The sequence below is a fragment of the Bufo gargarizans genome, chromosome 4, assembly GCF_014858855.1.
Source record: "Bufo gargarizans isolate SCDJY-AF-19 chromosome 4, ASM1485885v1, whole genome shotgun sequence".
NCBI lineage: Eukaryota > Metazoa > Chordata > Amphibia > Anura > Bufonidae > Bufo > Bufo gargarizans.
The window spans coordinates 376,415,649-376,433,868 of NC_058083.1; the positions used below are offsets into that span (position 1 = coordinate 376,415,649).

At 46.4% G+C, this 18,220-nt stretch overlaps 1 protein-coding gene across 1 annotated transcript in view; it reads right to left on the reverse strand.

The window, feature by feature from the left end:
* Positions 1 to 18,220, reverse strand: part of LOC122935109 (protein unc-93 homolog A-like) — a 339,330-nt gene that overhangs the window by 131,258 nt on the left and 189,852 nt on the right. Inside the window, exon 7 of the mRNA XM_044290869.1 lies at positions 14,671 to 14,802. Within this exon, the coding sequence (XP_044146804.1) occupies positions 14,671 to 14,802 (132 nt within the window). The remainder of the gene's footprint in view (positions 1 to 14,670; positions 14,803 to 18,220) is intronic.

Consider the following 18,220-nt stretch of genomic DNA (forward strand, 5'->3'; position numbering starts at 1 on the left):
GGTGTTAGAATGGTTACGGTACCAGCCAGAAAGACTAGATGTTAAACTAGAACAAGACCTAGTGGGAATTCCATTACGCTCATTGGCATTAAGTAACAGATATAGGAAGGATTCCATGAAACAAGTAACAAATCCCGTTACACGTAATACTTTGAGAGTATGGTACACTGGGGTATCGGAGAAAGTACTGACGGATCAAATTTCTCCATTGCTGCAGGTCAGAGACATTTTGTGGGACTCCTCCCCAGAGTTTAGATCTACGCTGGGTGAAGGGCCGAAAACAAACATTACCCCGATTCTAGATCTGATCTCCAGCTCAACTGAGGATGGGGAAGCAGCTCTGGAACACCCCCATCTGACTCAATTTCAATTGGCCCATATTCTAAAGTTCGAATCGTTACGGGGAGACAGGCACACAGCCAACACACTCCAACACATTTTGAACGAATGGTTATGGAGAAGATTGATCCAAAGAAAAAAGTCTCCAACGTATACACCTCCCTTTTGGAAGTTCCCAAATTAGCCACTCCATCTTTTATCAGGTGCTGGGAAAAAGATCTGGGTGTAACATTCTCTTCAGGGGAAATAAAAAACACTTCTGTCACAGACTAATAGGATATCTAGATGTGTACGCCTCCAAGAAAATTATTATAAACTGGTCACTAGATGGTATTACACTCCGGCTAAGTTGCATAGGATCTTTCCCTCCTCCTCATCAAAGTGCTGGAGATGCCTAGATAACTAGGGCACGTTCCTACACATATGGTGGGTGTGCCACTTGGTGGTTCCCTTTTGGAGGGGAGTCTGTGACGTCATCTCCAAATTGCAGGGGAACTCCTTCCCCTTGTTGCCACAAAGCTGCCTGTTAGGTATGAGACCCCCAAGCTGTCATTCTAACCATGCACATTGCCTCCAACAACAACTCTTAGCAGTGGCACGACTCCTCATTGCCTCCAATTGGAAATCAAGAAATGTTCCAACTGTTCTGCAATGGGTCTCCCGCTGTGACCAAGTGTACAGGATTGAACAAATAGTGCACTGGGAGATAAATAATTCTCCTCTGTTCGAGAAGATTTGGGGGGTTTGGAAAAAATTCCGCAACTTTGATCAATAGAGGTAATCCATGCTGAGACTGGGTATCAAATCGATTATGGAAGCTATTTTATCTTAGTTTGCTGTGAAGGAGATAAAGGAGTCAAATCAAAAAATCAAAGATAGCTTAATATTCAATGGCCTGTTAGTCAACTCTGTAGGTTATAATGTTTTTATTGTTCCGTAAAATTGCCGCTACAAAGTGTCAATGTATATGTCAATTTCATACTTGCTGATTGCTTACGTATCATTTGACATTTCTCATGTATGTATGAAGATGACATTTTTGTGTTTTCACAATAAAATATTTTACAAACCAAATCTGCAAATTTGGTGTTAAAGTGGTCTTTGAGGGGCCGAATTTTGTGGAGCTGGTCAAAAGCTGGGTGGCCTCTAAGACGAGAGGTGCTATTATCACTAAAGTGCAGCAAAAGCAGGATGGTCTCAAATTGTGTCCTGGACATGGCAGCAGAGAACATGGGCATGTGATGAATTGGGTTCGTGGACCAATATGACCGCAATTCATGCTTTTTTGTCAGGCCCAAGTTGAGGAGAAGGCCCAGAAAAGTTTTAAGTTTGGAAACTTTCCACCGGAAAGACTGGGCATAAAAGCTTCCCGGGTTGGCGGCTATAAATTGAGTGGCATACCGGTTTGTTTCTGCCATGACTAAGTCTAACAGCTATGTCTAACAGCTATGACTAACAGCTAAAAAAAAAAAAAAAAATAACTGTGCCGATCCGATCTGAGCTGTCTCAACCTGAACTCCAGATTGGGCGGTGAAAGGGGGAACTACTGGTGTGGCTGAAGATGGGGGCTGCCAATCAGGGTTTGCCAGCACCTCAGGGACTCTAGGGGCTCTACGGGCCTGTCTGTGCAGTGGCTGCGACGGGGGAACTACTGCACGTTACACCGTAGCAGTTTCAACTGCCCTTCTGGTGCTCGCCACTTCACCATGTTCTATGGCAGTGCTGGTACTAGGTCCAGGATGGGCTGCGGATCACCACGTAATCCGACAGCGCCAGCCCCACTCTGCTGCCCTTGAAGCGGATCCTGCGCAACTTGTGGTCTAGCAACACGGGGCCGGGTATGCCTGGTGGTATCAGGGACCTCAACCTCATCGTCTGAACTTTGGGTCAGACTGCCACTGCTTTCTACAGGTTTGTATTCTGACCTGCTGGATTCGTCAGATGAGGGTTCCCATTCCTCATCCGACTGAGTCAGAAGCCTGTAGGCCTCTTTAGAAGAATACCCCTTCCTTGCCATTTAGTCAACTAAATTTAGGGGGTATTCCCTGAGACTACCCAAGAAAAAAAGCAAGCTTGTCTTACAAATGGGAGGCTAGCGAAGTACAGGAAGCCGCTGCGATTGATAAAAAATATCAAAACTGTTTTTTTTTTATCACCGCAACGCTTGTGTAGTGATTGTGCAGTGATAAAAAAAATTATAATAATTTTTGTCACTGCGACGGGGCGGGCGTGGGTGAACGCATGTGTGGGCGACCGATCAGGCCTGATCAGGCAAACACTGCGTTTTGGGTGGAGGGCAAGCTAAGGTGACACTAATATAGATCTGACTGTGATCAGTTCTGATCACTTACAGATACTATAAAAGTACCAATGCTGATTAGCGATACGCTAATCAGCGAATCAGTGACTGCGGTGCGGTGGGCTGGGCGCTAACTAAGGCTAACTACCTACCAAAGGGGCCTAAACTAACCTAAACCTAACAGTAAATACTGGTGGGAAAAAAAAGTGACAGTTTACACTGATCACTTTTTTCCCTTTCACTAGTGATTGACAGGGGTGATCAAGGGGTTAATTGGGGTGATGGGGAGGTGATCTGGGGCTAAATGAGTTGTGCTTCGTGTACTCACAGTGATCTGTGCTCTCTGCTGGGAGCAACTGACAAAAAGAACCCAGCAGAGTGCACAGAAGCCATTTAACACATTATATTTATAAATATAATGTGTTAAATGGCTTGTGATTCGATTTTTTAAAAGTTACCAACCTGCCAGTGCAGATCATTGGCTGGCAGGCTGGTGACGAACTTCTCTTGCGACTTTTCCCGACCCGCACTGCGCATGTGCGAGCCGGCTACGTGCGTAATCTCGCGCCGATGCGTCTACGAGGAATATCCCGGCCGCCCGCAGGACGCATCCCTGCGTTAGGCGGTCGGGAGGAGGTTAAAGGGGCTGGCACTGGGGAGGTCACTGTTATTAAAGGGGCGGGTGCTATGATGGTCCATGTTAAAGGGGCGGTCACTGTGAAAGTCACTGTTAAATGGGCAGTCGTTGTGAAAGTCACTGTTAACCGCCTCCGGACCGCCTAACACAGATCCGCGAGACGCGAGATGACGCGCTTAGCCGGCCTGCGCATGCGCAATGCGGGCCGGCATTTCTTCAAGGGGGGTCGCGTCATCAGCTGATGATTTTTTTAAAATCGAATCAGAAGCCATATAGCAGATCATATTAGTAAATATGATCTGTTATATGGCTGCCCTGCTCCTCTGCTGGTCCTTTTGGTCGGTTGGATCCAGCAGAGGAGCAGGCTTCACAGTGCCTTCACAGAGTACACCACACCAAACACCACACACTAGCCCCAGATCACCCCCTGCACCCCAATTAACCCTTTGATCGCCCCTGTCAATCACTAGTGAAAGGAAAAAAGTGATCAGTGTAAACTGTCACTTTTTTTTTCCACTGGTATTGACCGTTAGGTTTTAGGATAGTTTAGGCCCCTTGGTTAGGTAGTTTAGGGATCAGTTAGCGCCCAGCCCACCGCACCGCAGTCCCTTATTCGCTGATTAGCGTATCGCTAATCAGCATTTGTACTTTTATAGTATCTGGAAGTGATCAAAACTGATCACAGTCAGATCTATAATAGTATTAGTGTCACTTTAGTTCGCCCTCCACCCAAAACGCAGTGTTTGCCCGATCAGGCCTGATCGGTCGCCCACACGTGCGTTCGCCCACACCCGCCCGACCGCAGTGACAAAAAATATATATTTTTTGATCACTGCACATTCACTTTACACACGCTGCGGCGATAAAAAAAATCTGTTTTGATATTTTTTATCAACCGCAGCGGCCTCCGGTACTTCGCTAGCCTCCCATTTGTAAGACAGGCTTGCTTTTTTTCTTAGGTAGTCTCAGGGAATACCCCTAAATTTAGTTGCCCAAATGTCAAACAGGGGGTATTCTTCTGAAGAGGCCTACAGGCTTCTGACCCAGTCGGATGAGGAATGGGAACCCTCATCTGACGAATCTAGCGGGTCAGAATATGAACCTGTAGAAAGCAGTGGCACTCTGACCCAAAGTTCGGACGAGGAGGTTGAGGTCCCTGATAGCACCAGGCGTACCCGGCCCCGTGTCACTAGACCACAGGTTGCGCAGGATCCGCTTCAAGGGCAGCAGAGTGGGGCTGGCGCTGTCGGATTACGTGGTGAGGCATACACCAGCAGCGCAGCCCTCCCTGGACCTAGTACCAGCACTGCCGTACAACATGGTGAAGTGGCGAGCACCAGAAGGGCAGTTGAAGCTGGTACGGTGGCACGTGCATTAGTTACCCCGTCGCATCCACGGCAAAGACAGGCCCGTAGACCCCCTGGAATCCCCGAGGTGCTGGCAAACCCCGATTGGCAGTCCCCAACTTCAGCCGCACCTGTAGTTCCCCCTTTCACCGCCCAGTCTGGAGTTCGGGTTGAGACAGCTCAGATCGGTTCGGCCCTGGGATTTTTTGAGCTGTTCTTGACTGCGGAGCTCTTGGACTTAGTTGTGGCTGAAACAAACCGGTATGCCACACAATTTATAACCGACAACCCGGGAACTTTTATGCCCAGCCTTTCCGGTGGAAACCCGTCCAAGTTTCCGAAATTAAAACTTTTCTGGGCCTTCTCCTCAACATGGGTCTAACCAAAAAGAATTGCGGTCATATTGGTCCACGAACCCAATTCATCACATGCCCATGTTCTCTGCTGCTATGTCCAGGGCACGTTTTGAGGCCATCCTGCGTTTCCTGCACTTTAGTGACAAAAGCACCTACCGTCCCAGAGGCCACCCAGCTTTTGACCGGTGTCACGGATGATCCGCGAGAATATTGAACTGTCCTCCCAATATTATCAATATTACTCTCCCTTATTGAGCAGTAGGTCTATTAAACAGTAATTATTTCCCTAGGCCCCAGAACCTACAATTTGATTACTCAGAGCCTCTCCTTCTGTGTACCCAGAGAACAAAATAGCCCTTTTGTTCAAGGTCAGTCAATAGATGCCCAGCAGATAACACAATTACAGCTGGCTTCCTCAGGTTGACAAAAGAACTTCCCTTTCTGCAGAGATATCACAGCTAGGTGTGAAGACTGCACCTGGGGGGAGCCATTTGGTGTTGCTGCCATAAGGGGTTTGTAAGATAGCGTGCTGCAGACAGGCCGGCACCAAGGTTTCTCAGATTGCAACATGAATCTGAGATATGATTTTTACCTTTTTAAGAGAGACCATGCATCTTACGGACGTAAAAATTACATCATCGTGTCACTCAGAATTCACTGGACGTTTACATAGGACAAACATAACTCTAAGATGTGCCCAGGTAAAGTTATGGTGTTACCCCATCATAGAACCAGTTATAATAGTAATATTTGGTATCCCTGAACTCCATATTTTGTGGGGAATGTGAATATGTGCTTGTTACTTGTGTACAGCGGAGACATCCCGCGATATGGCACATGCCATATTTCAGAACTGACATTCACCTCAGGAATACAGCCTGCCCAGCAGGCGGACTCTCAATTCCCCGCCTTGATTCTGGGACCCTTTATAACAAAGACCTAGAATCTGCTAAAGGAGTTCTCCACTTTTAACAACACCTGAAGAGGGCCTCAGCCAGAGAACCCGTGGGCTGAAGGCATATTACACTGGACAAAGGCTTCTTGGACTTTATCCCTGCAACGGACTATTTCACCAACGGACATCTTTTCTGCGGAAACTAAGTATTTTCTTTCTTTTCTCCCTTTTGTTTATTGGACTATAGTTTCCTTGATTATTGTGTTATAATTACTGTGCATCGTGATAATTTGTATTGTATATAGATATATAATAAATGACCTCCAAGTCATTTCTCTAGCCATATGCCTGTTTTCAAACACTGCAAAAACTTACCCTAGCCTCTCCGAAGAGAAAGCTACTCGGTTCTGTTATCTAGATAGTGGGTTCCTTGCTCCCATAAATTGCAAGGTGGTGGCAGTTAAACTACCCTGTGTGTGGTTCCAGTCGCAGTTCGTCACACGCTTACTTGCGGTCAATCGGCGGTCCACTCCCTGCGCTTTCAGCCTATCGACTGTACGGACTCAAGTTAGACTGTCTGTGTGCTGAAAGTGGCTGAGAGGCCTGTTTGTGGATTGACCACTAGGGGCGCTGTGACGGTTTCGTGACATATTGTGGCCGCGGCGGTCGCAGTTCGTCACAACCGGCTCCACAAAATTCGGCCCCTCATAGACCATTTCAACCAGAAATTTGCAGATTTGTATACCCCAGAGCAAAATCCCTAATACATTTTACCGGGCGCCTTGGCTTCAAACAATACATCCCAAGCAAGCGCACCCAGTATGGGGTCAAATTGTATAAGCTCTGTGAAAGAGCCACAGGCTATACCCACAAATTTCGTGTCTATGAGGGAAAAGATCAGACCCTGGAGCCGGTCGGTTGCCCTGACTACCTGGGGAGCAGTGGGAAGACAGTCTGGGACTTGGTGTCACCCTTATTCGGCAAGGGGTACCATCTTTATGTGGACAATTTCTACACAAGTGTGGCCCTCTTCAGGCATTTGTTTCTAGAACAGATTGGCGCCTGTGGCACCGCGCAAACTAGTCACGCGGGCTTCCCCCAACGGCTCGTTACCACCCGTCTTGCAAAGGGGGAGAGGGCTGCATTGTGTAACGAAGAACTGCTCGCGGTGAAATGGAGAGACAAGCGTGACGTTTACATGCTCTCCTCCATTCACGCAGACACGACAATCCAAATTGAGCAAGCAACCCGTGTCATTGAAAAGTCCCTCTCAGTCCACTATAACCTTCACATGGGAGGGGTGGACTTCAATGACCAGATGTTGTCTCCGTATTTAGTTTCCCACAGAACCAGACGCTGGTATAAGAAGGTGTCTGTATATTTGATTCAATTGGCTCTGTATAATAGTTTTGTTCTGTACAGTAAGGCTGGGAGAACACGATCCTTCCTCAAATTTCAGGAAGAGATCATCAAGAACCTCCTGCACCCAGGAGGTCCTGTGGCCCCATTCACCAGTGTAGTTAGCCGTCTACACGAGCGACATTTCCCCAATGTCGTTGCCGGTACCTCAACCCAACCGTCACCACGAAAAAAATGTTGTGTCTGTAGCAGGAGTGGAATAAGGCGTGACACCCGCTATTTCTGTCCTGACTGCCCTGACCTATGCTTAGGGGAGTGTTTCCGGAAGTACCACACACAGGTACACCTAGCATAGGGATCATCTCACCAGGACAGGCACACAGGGCTATTAGGGCCCATTCACACAGAGCTGCTGCAAACGTCTCCTTTCACCTGGGACAAAGTGCATAACGCACTTCGCCACATCTTTGGGTGATTTGCACTTTGCACATTGTCCCATGGGGAAGGAGAGGTTTGTTCTATAAAGGTAAAAAAAAAAAAAATCACCAGTAAGCAAAAAGGTTAATGTTCAGTTCAAAAAGTTAAAGTTTATATGTTCTGTTCCAAAGTTAATAAAATTATTGCATTGCGGCCTGTTTTTTTTTTTTTACCTTCCAGGTGGACCAACCGATCGACCAGCTGCAGCACTGATGTGCATTCTGACAGAAGCATTGCGCTGCTGTCAGATTACACACAAGTCGGTGTATGCGGCGCTGCAAGACGAGATTTCTCCTCTGCAGTAAAAGATACATTTGCCGAGGCATATGAGCTGAGGAGGAGGCGGTGTACCTATGCTTTGGCAAACACTTTGTATATAAAAAAAAAAAAAATCCCGGCAATGATTTATTCATCCCCATCGATTGATGTGAATGGAGAAATCTGGTTTGCCAGGGCATACGAGCTAAGTGTGTATGTATGTTGAGCGGAGCTCCTATGTCCTGGCAGACGCCTTTCCCCTCCTTTTTTTTTTTTTCAGAGATTTTTTCATCCACATTGATCGATGCGAATGAAGAAATTTGTGCCGTTCATTTATTTCTTTCAGCCCAGAGGCTGAACGGAAAAAAAAAATCTCATTACCTGTATGCTCAATATAAGGAGAATAGCAGAAACTCCTAATGCTGGCCATACATGTAATGATTGCGGAGACCCTCAAATGCCAGGGCAGTACAAACACTCCACAACTGACCCCATTTTGGAAAGATGACACCCCAAGGTATTCGCTGAGGGGCATATTGAGTCCATGAAAGATTGAAATTTTTGTCCCAAGTTAGCGGAAAGTGAGACTTTGTGAGAAAAAAAAAAAAAAAAAAATCAATTTCCGCTAACTTATGCCCAAAAAAAAAAATTCGATGAACTCGCCAGGCTCTTCATTGAATACCTTGGGGTGTCTTTTTTCCAAAGTGGGGTCACATGTGGGGTATTTATACTGCCCTGGCTTTTTAGGGGCCCTAAAGCGTGAGAAGAAGTCTGGGATCCAAATGTCTAAAAATGCCCTCCTAAAAGGAATTTGGGCACATTTGGGCACCTTTGCGCATCTAGGCTGCAAAAAAGTGTCACACATGTGGTATCACCATACTCAGGAGAAGTTGGGGAATGTGTTTTGGGGTGTGATTTTACATATACCCATGCTAGGTGGGATAAATATCTTGGTCAAATGCCAACTTTGCCAAATCATTTTCCGCTAACTTGTGACAAAAAATAAAAAGTTCTATGAACTCACTATGCCCAAAATGAAAGCTCTATTAGTGAGAAGAAAAGGAGGTAAAATTCATTTGGGTGGTAAGTTTCACGAGCAATAAACGGTGAAAGTAGTGTAGTGCAGAAGTGTAAAAAGTGGCCTGGTCATTAAGGGGGTTTCAGCTAGCGGGGTTGAAGTGGTTAAAGGGGTGATCACTGTTAAAAGGGCGGTCACTGGTAAAGGGGCGGTCACTGTGAAAGTCACTGGTAAAGGGGTGGCCAATGTGAAAGTCACTGTTAAAGGGGCGGCCACTGTGAAAGTCACTGTTAAAGGGGCGGTCACTGTTAAAGGGGCATTCACAGTGAAAGTCACTTTTAAAGGGGTGGTCACTGTGAAAGTCACTGTTAATAGTGAGGTCACTGTAAAAGTCACTGTTAAAGGGGCGATCACTGTGAAAGTCAATGTTAAAAGGGCGTTCACTGTAAAAGTCACTGTTAAAGGCGCGGTCACTATAAAAGTCACTGGTAAAGGGGTGGTCACTGTGAAAGTCACTGTTAAAGGGTGGTCACTGTGAAAGTCACTGTTAAAGGGTGGTCACTGTGAAATTTACTGTTAGAGGGGTGGCCACTGTGAAAGTCACTGTTAAAGGGTGGCCACTGTGAAAGTCAATGTTAAAGGGGCGGCCACTGTAAATGTCACTGATAAAGGGGTGTTCAAAGTTAAAGTGGCGGTCAATGTTAAAGTCACTGTTAAAGGGGAGGTCACTGTGAAAATCACTGTTAAAGGAGCGGTCACTGTGAAAGTCACTGTGAAAGGGGTGGTCACTGTTAAAAGGGCGGTCACTGTGAAAGTCACTGCTAAAGGGGCGGTCCCTGTGAAAGTCACTGGTAAAGGGGTGGCCACTGTGAATGTCACTGTTAATGGGGCGGTCACTGTTAAAGGGGCGTTTACTGTGAAAGTCACTGTTAATAGGGAGGTCACTGTGAAAGTCACTGTTAAAGGGGCGGTCACTGTTAAAAAGGCAGTCACTGTGAAAGTCACTGTTAAATGGGCGGCCACTGTGAAAGTTACTGTAAAAGACGCGGTCACTGTTAAAGGGGCGGCCACTGTGAAAGTCAGTGAATAAAAGGGCATTCAATGTGAAAGTCCTTGTTAAAGGGGCGGTCACTGTAGAAGTCACTGTTAAAGATGCGGTCACTGTGAAAGTCACTGTTAAAGGGGAGGTCACTGTGAAAGTCACTGTTAAAGGAGCGGTTACTGTGAAAGTCACTGTTAAAGGGTCGGTCACTGTTAAAAGGGCGCTCACTGTTAAAGGGGCGGCCACTGTGAAAGTCAGTGATAAAAGGGCATTGAATGTGAAAGTCACTGTTAAAGGGGCGGTCACTGTGGAAGTCACTGTTAAAGAGGTGGTCACTGTGAAAGTCACTGTTAAAGGGGTGGTCACTGTGAAAGTCACTGTTAATAGGGAGGTCACTGTAAAAGTCACTGTTAAAAGGGCGGTCACTGTGAAAGTCAATGTTAAAAGGGCGTTCACTGTAAAAGCCACTGTTAAAGGGGTGGTCACTGTGAAAGTCACTGTTAAAGGGTGGTCACTGTGAAAGTCAATGTTAAAGGGGCAGGCCACTGTAAAAGTTACTGATAAAGGGGTGTTCAATGTTAAAATGGCGGTCAATGTTAAAGTCACTGTTAAAGGGGAGGTCACTGTGAAACTCACTGTTAAAGGGGCGGTCAATGTGAAAGACGCTGTGAAAGGGGTGGTCACTGTTAAAAGGGCGGTCCCTGTGAAAGTCACTGTTAAAGGGTCGGTCTCTGTTAAAAGGGCGCTCACTGTTAAAGGGGCGGCCACTGTGAAAGTCAGTGATAAAAGGGCATTCAATGTGAAAGTCCCTGTTAAAGGGGCGGTCACTGTGGAAGTCACTGTTAAAGAGGTGGTCACTGTGAAAGTCACTGTTAAAGGGGAGGTCACTGTGAAAGTCACTGTAAAGGAGCGGTCACTGTTAAAGGGGCGGTCACTGTTAAAAGGGCGCTCACTGTGAAAGTCACTGTTAAATGGGCAGTCGTTGTGAAAGTCACTGCTAAAGGGGCAGTTACTGTGAAAGTCACTGTTAAAAGGGCAGTCATTGTGAAAGTCACTGTTAAAAGGGCAGTCATTGTGAAAGTCACTGTTACAGGGGTGGTCACTGTTAAAAGGGTGGTCACTGTTAAAGGGGCGGTCACTGTGAAAGTCACTGGTAAAGGGGTGGCCAATGTGAAAGTCACTGGTAAAGGGGCGGCCACTGTGAAAGTCACTGTTAAAGGGGCGGTCACTATTAAAGGGGCAGTCACTGTGAAAGTCACTGTTAATAGAGCGGTCACTGTAAAAGTCACTGTTAAAGGGGCGGTAACTGTGAAAGTCAATGTTAAAAGGGCGTTCACTGTGAAAGTCACTGTTAAAGGCGCGGTCACTATAAAAGTCACTGGTAAAGGGGTGGCCACTGTGAAAGTCACTGTTAAAGCGGCAGCCACCGTGAAAGTCACTGTTAATGGGGCGGTCACTGTTAAAGGGGCGTTTACTGTGAAAGTCACTGTTAAAGGGGCGGTCACTGTGAGAGTCACTGTTAAAGGGGTAGTCACTGTGAGAGTCAATGTTAATAAGGCGGTCACTGTGAAAGTCACTGGTAAAGAGGCGGTCACTGTTAAAAAGGCAGTCACTGTGAAAGTCACTGGTAAAGGGGTGGCCACTGTGAAAGTCACTGTTAAAGGGGCAGCCACTGTGAAAGTCACTGTAAAATCGGCGGTCACTGTTAAAGGGGCGGCCACTGTGAAAGTCAGTGATAAAAGGGCATTCAATGTGAAAGTCCCTGTTAAAGGGGCGGTCACTGTGGAAGTCACTGTTAAAGAGGCGGTCACTGTGAAAGTCACTGTTAAAGGGGAGGTCACTGTGAAAGTCACTGTTAAAGGAGCGGTTACTGTGAAAGTCACTGTTAAAGGGGCGGTCACTGTTAAAAGGGCGCGCACTGTGAAAGTCACTGTTAAAGGGGCAGTCACTGTGAAAGTCACTGTTAAAGGAGCGGTTACTGTGAAAGTCACTGTTAAAGGGGAGGTCACTGTTAAAAGGGCGCGCACTGTGAAAGTCACTGTTAAAGGGGCAGTCACTGTGAAAGTCACTGTTAAAGGGGTGGTCACTGTGAAAGTCACTGTTAAAGGGGTGGCCACTGTGAAAGTCACTGTTAAAGGGGCGGCCACTGTGAAAGTCACTGTTAAAGGGGCGGCCACTGTGAAAGTCACTGTTAATAGGGCGGTAACTGTGAAAGTCACTGTTAATAGGGCGGTCACTGTGAAAGTCAATGATAAAAGGGTGTTCAATGTAAAAGTCACTGTTAAAGGGGCGGCCACTGTGAAAGTCAGTGATAAAATGGCATTCAATGTGAAAGTCCCTGTTAAAGGGGCGGTCACTGTGGAAGTCACTGTTAAAGAGGCGGTCACTGTGAAAGTCACTGCTAAAGGGGAGGTCACTGTGAAAGTCACTGTTAAAGGAGCGGTCACTGTGAAAGTCACTGTTAAAGGGGCGGTCACTGTTAAAAGGGTGCTCACTGTGAAAGTCACTGTTAAAGGGGCAGTCAATGTGAAAGTCACTGTTAAAGGGGTGGTCACTGTGAAAGTCACTGTTAAAGGGGCGCCACTGTGAAAGTCACTATTAAAGGGGCGGTCACTCTAAAAGGGGCAGTCACTGTGAAAGTCACTCTTAAAAGGGCGGTCACTGTAAAAGTCACTGTTAATAGGGCGGTCACTGTGAAAGTCACTGTTAAAGGGATGGTTACTGTGAAATTTAATGATAAAAGGGTGTTTAATGTAAAAGTCACTGTTAAAGGGGCGGCCACTGAAAAAGTCTATGTTAAAGAGGCGGTCACTGTGAAACTCACTGTTAAAGGTGCGGGCACTGAAAGTCACTGTTAATGGGGCAGTCACTGTGAAAGTCTATTTTAAATGTGCAGTCACTGTTAAAGTCACTGTTAAAGGGGTGGTCACTGTGAAAGTCACTGTTAAAGGGGCTGTCATTGTAAAAGTCACTGTTAAAGCGGCTGTTACTGTTAAAGGGGCAGTCACTGTGAAAGTCACTGTTAGAGGTGTGGCCACTGTGAAAGTCACTGTTAGGGGCGGTCACTGTGAAAGTCACTGTTAAAGGGGCGGTCACTATTAAAGGGGCGGCCACTGTGAAAGTCACTGTTAAAGGGGCAGTCATTGTGAAAGTCACTGTTAAAGGGGCAGTCATTGTGAAAGTCACTGTTAAAGGGGCTGTTACTGTTAAAGGTGCAGTCACTGTTAAAGGGGTGGGCACTATCGAAGTCACTGTTAAAGAGGCAGGCACTGCGAAGGTCACTGGTAAAGGGGCGGCCACTATGAAGGCCATTGTTAAAGGTGTGGTCAATGCTAAAGGGGCCATCACTGTTAAAGGGTTGGGATCTGTGGATGTTACTGTTAAAGGGGAAGGCACTGTTAAAGGGGCGGGCAGTGTGAAGGTCATTGTTAAAAGGGCAGGCACTGTGGAGGTTGATGCTAAAGGGGTGGCCACTTTGGAGGTCAATGTTAAAAGGGGCAGGTAGTGTGGAGGTCTTTGTTAAAGGGGCGGGTACTATAGAGGTCACTGTTATGGGGGACACGGTTGATAGCTTTTTACGACACATGGAAATATAAAATGAAATACAGCTGTAGCAGGAGTAACACACACACTCTTAACTCAAATTTCTTAACTCATCGCGTTATCTTGAAACAAAATCCATTGAAAAGCAATTGCTTAGCGCATCTAGTTGCATTTAGTTTAGATAACATGTCTCATAAAGCATGTGTGTTAACCCTGCTACATCCGTAGATGAAATAAACCCGTGTGAAGCCGGGTCCTTCTGCTAGTACACAATATATCTGTATTACAATGTGATAGGCAGTAACTGGAGATGCTGGCTGAGCTGAGAATTGAAATACCACAAATGCCCAGCAGATGGTGCCCATACCTCATATCAGCTGCCGGCGTGTACTAAGTAATAAAAACTTAACTGGCTGCCCCGTAACTCCACTGCTGCATGAGACCGGTAAGTTATAACTGCATGTCACCGCCAACCCTTAACTCCGCTCGTAAACTCGACCAGCACATGCCCCAGCCCACAGCATGCAAGCCCCAGAGCAGCCTCCATCCTACCTTGAGTAGCAGCACCTTGCTGGAAACGCTTCACCGTGAGTATTCACAATAGGCCAACACATCCTCTCGCTTTACAGCTTGTGTTGTGTACATTGGGGGCAGGGTCTGCATTCACTGCATTATCATCAATATCAAACTTACTGCAAAGCTGGAAATAAATAACATAGGAACTATCCTTGCACAGTGACTACAGAATGTGCAAGAGCATGCCCACACCTGTCTAGGTTCCTTCTGTAAAGCAAACCTGTCTAGGTTCCTTCTGTAAAGCAAACCTCTCGAACAGCTGTACTACCTCCAAAATTATGTAAAGAAAACTTAATTAAAAGACGTAAATTAGGCAATACTGTGAATCAACCAAAACACTAAAAGAGTGGGTTATTGGCTGCTTCAGAATCTTAACAAAAAATATTAAATAAATAAAAATGTTCTCTGCCCAGGAAACCCTGGCTGCACTGCATTGTGTTTTGGGGTCCGAAGATAATTTACATGTAAACATTTAAATAAAATATATTAATGCATGCTTAATACATTAAAACAATATTTACTTACCATTTAGAAGTGTCTGACAGATGGCATCAGATATACTCCACAAAGCAGGAAAAATGAAAAATACTGCTAACTGGTTTGGATTTGGACTCCATAGTCGCAAGCCAATTATACAAGACACACTGATAGCTGCAGCTGGAATAAGACAAAGAATGTTCAAACCAAGATTTCAACTAAGCCAATATAAAACTCTGATTAGGTGGCACGCTTTTAATAGTTACTTTGTTATCAAATACATTACCAAAGTGATAAGTAATGCATCTAGGCATTATGAACACTTGTGACAACATGAACACTGGCCTTACGTGAGGTTACTGTGGCTTAGGCGCAGGGGCGGATAAAGTGCATGATAAGCCTGGGGCTGTCTACTAGTGTTGAGCGAGCATACACGGCCGAACTGCTGTTCGGTTCGAGCATCGCTATGCTCGGCACATGGCGGTACTCGACCGAGTACCACATGTGCAAGAGCGCCATGCTCGAGTCTCCTTCCCGCACGTTTCACGGCTGCTATGCAGCCAATAAACGTGCAGGTAAGTACTGGCATTACAGTGATTTGCTGTCCGTAACACGTAATTGGGTGTTATATAGCACCCGATGACACGGGTTCGGCTCATTTGTAGTCAGGGAGAGCTGCGCTTCAGAAGGGCCAGAGAGTGTAGGGAGTCTGATCGCAATCAATTCAGTAGAAAAATGTTTCAAAGACCAAAAGTCCTTTTAAGTACTATTGTGTGCGGTGGCAGGGTGGCAGTATTTTATAGCTGGAGTACCATTTTTTTTGTCCAGCATTTTCAATACTTATTCTATAGAGGGTGTCTGCAGTGACTAATGACATCTGTATTATACCTTCTGTGTGTCAGGGCCAGAGATTGGAGAAATATAACAGAAAATTAATATATTTTTTCCATCATTTTCAATAATTTTTCTATAGAGGGTGTTATCAGTGACTTGTGACATCTGTCCAATACCGTCTGTGTGTCAGGGCCAGAGATAGGAAAAATATAAGTGAAATCTATTTTCCTTTTGCCATACTTTTAAGTACTTTTTCCATATACTGTGCTTTCTGTGAACTGTGACATCCGTGCCACATCTTGTGTGTCAAGCATGCATATAACATTTAATATGCGGAAGGCAAGCAGTAAGGGAAAGGGAAGTGGCCGTTATGCTAATGATTCACGCAGAGGCCGTGGCCCTGGGCGCGTTGAAACTGTGCCTGCTGCCAGAGCACAAGAAAAATAATAATCCACGATACCTAGCTTCATGTCTCAGTTTTCAGGGCATCGCAGAACAAAACTCTTGAAGTCAGACCAGTGCGACCAGGTGGTCAGTTGGATTGCAGCAGATAATGCTTCCAGTCGGTTAAGCACCACCCTGTCTTCCACCAAGTCCAGTCTCAGTAGCCAAGAGTCTGGTCAACAGAATCCTATTCCTGATCCTCCTTCCTTTCACCATGGAGAGTCTGGACAAACAAGTGATCATACACTCGGAAATTACGAAGCTCTCTTTTCATCGCCAATACTTGATTTGGCCCTCTCGCCAAGCACTCTTGAAGAGGAACATGAGATCTTGTGCCCTGATTTCCAACCTCTTGAGCATCCACAGTCACAAGAACATGATGGTGGGGAATGGCAATTGGTGTTTAATGAGGTGGATGATGATGAGACACAGTTTCCAATAAGTCAACCGCAATTACTGTCTCAAGAAGTTGATGAAGAGGATGAGACACAGTTGTCAATCACTGAGGTTGTGGTTAGGTCAACAAATCAAGAGTATGATCCGAAAAAGGAAGTGGAAGAGGAGGTGGTGGACGATGAGGTCACTGACCCAACCTGGGAATGTGGAAAGCCGAGCGAGGACAGCAGCACAGAGGGTGAATGATCTGCAGCACTGCAACAGGCTGGAAGAGGCAGTGGGGTGGCAAAAGGGAGAAGACGGGCCACACCAACCAGGCCCGCAAATGTTCCACGGAGCACCCCCTTGAGTAATTCTCCCTTGCCAAGGGGTAGGTGTTCCGCAGTATGGCGCTTTTTTGAGGAAAGTGCGGACGACAAAAGAATGGTAATTTGCAACCTGTGCCACACCGAAATGAGCCGGGATGTGAACACTAGAAACCTCACCACCACCAGCATGATCCACCACATGGCATCCAAGCACCATAATAAGTGGGACTAACGTCTGGGTCCACAATCTGTGTCTGAGAATTCACAACACTACCTCCTATTCCCCTATGGTACATGCTGGCCAATCACCTGTCAAAGGCGCAGGCGAGGATGCCTCCTGCCCGGCATGTGGGTCTTAGCAAGCACCATAAGCAACCACATCCACTTCCCTGTACCAGTGCAGCGTCCAAATGTCATTACCCCAGGCATTTGAACGTAAGCACAAATACCCAGCCACCCACCCACAGGCCATAACATTAAATGTGCACCTTTCAAAATTACTTGCCCTGGAAATGTTGCCATTTAGGCTTGTGGACACTGAGGCCTTCCATGGTACTCTGTCTCCAGCCGCCACTATTTTACGAGTTGTGCCGTTCTGAAATGTCACATGTGCCCTTATAGGACAAACAGCACATCGCCGCAGAGCTGTTGCAGGGAATAAGAGACCAGACTGAGCTGTAGCTCTCGCCACTCCACCTATAACCAGGCATGGTTGTGTCTGATAATGGCCGTAACTTGGTGGCAGCTTTGGAGCTCGGCAAGCTCACACACATCCAAAGCCTAGCCCATGTCTTAAACTTAGTGGTTCAATGGTTTCTCAAAACCTACCCAAATTTGCCTGAGCTGCTTGTGAAGGTGCACTGCCTGTGTGCACATTTCTGCAAGTCATCGACCACTTGAGTCGGTCTGTCAACGCTGCAGCAATGCTTTAACTTGCCAGCTCACAAGCTGTTGTGCGACGTGATCACGCGCTGTAACTCCACGTTCCAAATGTTGGCCAGGCTTTGTGAGCAGCAGAGGGCAGTAGTGGAATACCAGCTATAACATGGTCGTCGCCTTTCCAGTCAGCTTCCGCTAATCAGAAGTGAGGAGTGTGCATGGATGTCTGACGTCTGTAAGGTTTTAAGAAACTTTGAGGAATCAACACAGATGGTAAGCGGCGATAACGCTATTATCAGCATAAACATCCCACTTCTGTGTCTTCTCAAACGCTCACTGCTCACAATTAAGGAGGACACTTTGCACGTGGAAGAGGTGGAGATGGGGGAAGAAGACATTACACAGGGTGATAGCCAGACCACCTTCCTTCCGTCTTGTCAGCGTGAATTGGACAATGAAGAGGAGGAGGAGCAGCAGGGGACGGTTGCCTCCGCTACAGAGGGTAGTATCCAAAGAAGTTTAATTCCATCTGTTCAGCATGGTTGGGCAGAAGAGGATGAGGAGAATGAGAGTGATGACAACAGCGAAGTCTTGACTGTTGGTACTCTGGCACACATGGTTGACTTCATGTTAGGCTGCCTTTCCCGTGAACAGTGCGCTATACGCATTTTAATCAACACAGATTACTGGGTGCTCACACTTTTCGACCCCCGTTAAAAAGAGAACTTCTCATTTCT